Raw genomic sequence first — 2,331 nt, 5'->3', positions numbered from 1 at the left:
CCAGGCCGCCCCCCCCGTACCCCTCCCCCTCCCCCCCCCCCTCCTCCTCTCCCCCCCCCTCTCCCTCCCCCCCCCTCCCCCCCTCCCCCTCCTCGCAGTAGGGCCCATGCCCCATGACCATGTTCCGGTAGAATGATTCAGTGTTGCCGAAAGCGACAAAAGCGCCCTTCCGACCGTGCTCCCCGCTGCTGCTGAGGGAACAGACGACCTTGACGTCTCCGGGGGTAGGTTCGAATTCGCCGCGCAACATTTCACCCCCACAGGACCCCGCCCACCCCCCCTCATGGTCCCACCTAGTACCCCAATGAGCCTTCGCACCCCCTCCTTGCGCAGTGTCCCCCACTATGTGTCGCCGTTATCGGGGCACGCTATCCTGTGTAGTCAGGGCAAGTGGGGGCGGGGGGCACTCCCATCTCTCCTGTGTACGGGTGGTGACTGTCTCTAGTCTCGGAGGGGGGCTTGAAGCTAAGAATATTTTATTTTTCACCTGCATAGCTCGCGCCCCTCGGCACACCTCCGCTGCTTAATGTTTGATAGTTAGTGGCATGCAATCCTTGTTACCCAACGCGGCCAAAGGATATCCTCGTCGAGAACCAAGACTAAGGCCGAGAAAAAAAATTCGCCGGGATGAATGGATGAGGACACGATCCCAGCGTCAACACAACTAACTGACGTATCTGCTCCTGGCCAAGGATATCCGCCTCGAGACCTCGAGACTAAGGCCGCAAGAAACCCGTGGCGGCGATGTGTGCGTTGCTCTCCATTGCTCGCTCGCTCGTCCTGCTGCCGCCCCCATGCCTGCGGCGCGCCGGCCTCGCCACGATGAGCTGGGCCAAGGAGGTCGACAGGTCCGGCGTCACCTTTGTCAACAGCTTTGCCGACCCGCGCGGCATGCCCTTCTCGCCGCTGCCCGAGGTGACTCTCGTCGGCCGCTCCAACGTCGGCAAGTCGTCGGCGCTGAATGCGCTGTCCGGTCGGCGGAAAAGGGTGGCGCAGGTGTCAAAGACGCCCGGCCGGACGCGGCTGATCAACCTCTTCTCGGTCGGCAGCGCCCTGACCGTCACCGATCTGCCCGGATACGGCTTTGCAAAGGTGTCGGCCGAGCTGCAGGAGGAGTGGCGGAGGAACGTGGAGGCGTACCTCCGCCAGCGCGAGAACCTGCGCGCCGCGGTCGTCTTCATCGACTCGCAGCGCGAGCCGCAGGCCGTCGACGCGCAGATCCTCGACTTTTTGGCCTTCCACGAGATCCCTTCGGTGGTCGTCGCGACGAAGGTGGATAAGGTGCGCCCGTCGCAGCTCGACAACTGCATGGCCGCCCTGCGCAGGGGGCTGGCGCTGCCGCCCGACCAGCCGATCCCATTCTCGTCCACCACCGGCGTCGGCAGGAAAGAGCTATGGCAGTACCTGCAGGAGATATGCTTGGCCGAGTGATGATACAGGGCTCGCCGCACACCTTCCCTTGAGGTGCCATATACACGTCTATCTGTCAAAAAGCGTTGTGTATCATGTTTCGCGAGACGTGAACTCACACCGCCTCAACTTTTCGGCCGCCCGGGAAGCACGCGTCCACGTCTGGAGCGTGCGCACGCGCGGGGCCTCGCCTCAGCTCACCACTCGGCGCCACTCTGGCGGCGAGCACGCGCAACAAGCCGTCGAAGGCGTCCGTCGAGGCCGACTCGCCAAAGCACGGACCGTACACGGAGCTGTACCAGAGACGGCGCCAGACGCACCGCAGCGCCGCACGCATCTCCTCGCGCCGCTGCGGCGAGATCGAGCGCAAGAGCTGAGGCAGCCGGGGCAACTGCTCGGGCGGCACCAGCACCGCAAAGCGCTCCCATGGCAGCAGCTCCTCGAGCGTGTTGTGGTTGTCGGGGATGGTAATCACCGGGATGCAGCCGGTGAAGACGGAGACGATGTGCCGCCGCGCGTCGCCGTATCGCTGGCCCGGCGGCACCCAGCAAAAGTGCGAGGCTCGCATCCATGCACCTGCAGGCGATGGCGAGAGAGGGATTAGTGGAGCCGAGACGGAAGGGGAGAGGAGGAAAGGCGGGGGCGGGGCGGGGAGGGGGGGGGGGGTAGGCGCTTGAGGCGGGGGAGCGCGCGGGGGGAGGGGGGGGGGGGGGCTCAAATGGTCAAAGACTGCAGTCATAGCAGCTTGTAGACGTTTTACCCCCACAAAGGCTCATAGCAACTCGGAGGGGTATTACACACACAAAGACTCCCAGCCACCCGGATCACCTCAGAAAGCCTCCCCCCGTACCCGACCGGCCTCCCTCTGACTGCGCGCCGGCTGCTTTTTTTTCGCCTGGGGTACCGCCGCCCCCCCCCCGA

The 2,331-nt window shown here is 64.8% G+C and overlaps 1 protein-coding gene across 1 annotated transcript; it reads left to right on the top strand.

Moving 5' to 3' along the window:
- Positions 1-822: 822 nt before the first annotated feature.
- On the top strand, positions 823-1,431 carry EMIHUDRAFT_65615 (GTP-binding protein engB; the record flags this gene model as incomplete). The annotated part of the gene is made up of 1 exon (XM_005771911.1): positions 823-1,431. The coding sequence occupies one exon, from the start codon at positions 823-825 to the stop codon at positions 1,429-1,431; it is 609 nt and encodes a 202-aa protein (XP_005771968.1).
- Between the last annotated feature and the right edge of the window lie 900 nt (positions 1,432-2,331).

Source organism: Emiliania huxleyi (assembly GCF_000372725.1).
Source record: "Emiliania huxleyi CCMP1516 unplaced genomic scaffold EMIHUscaffold_37, whole genome shotgun sequence".
Classification (NCBI taxonomy): Eukaryota; Haptophyta; order Isochrysidales; family Noelaerhabdaceae; genus Emiliania; species Emiliania huxleyi.
This window is presented reverse-complemented; position numbering and strand designations above follow the sequence as displayed.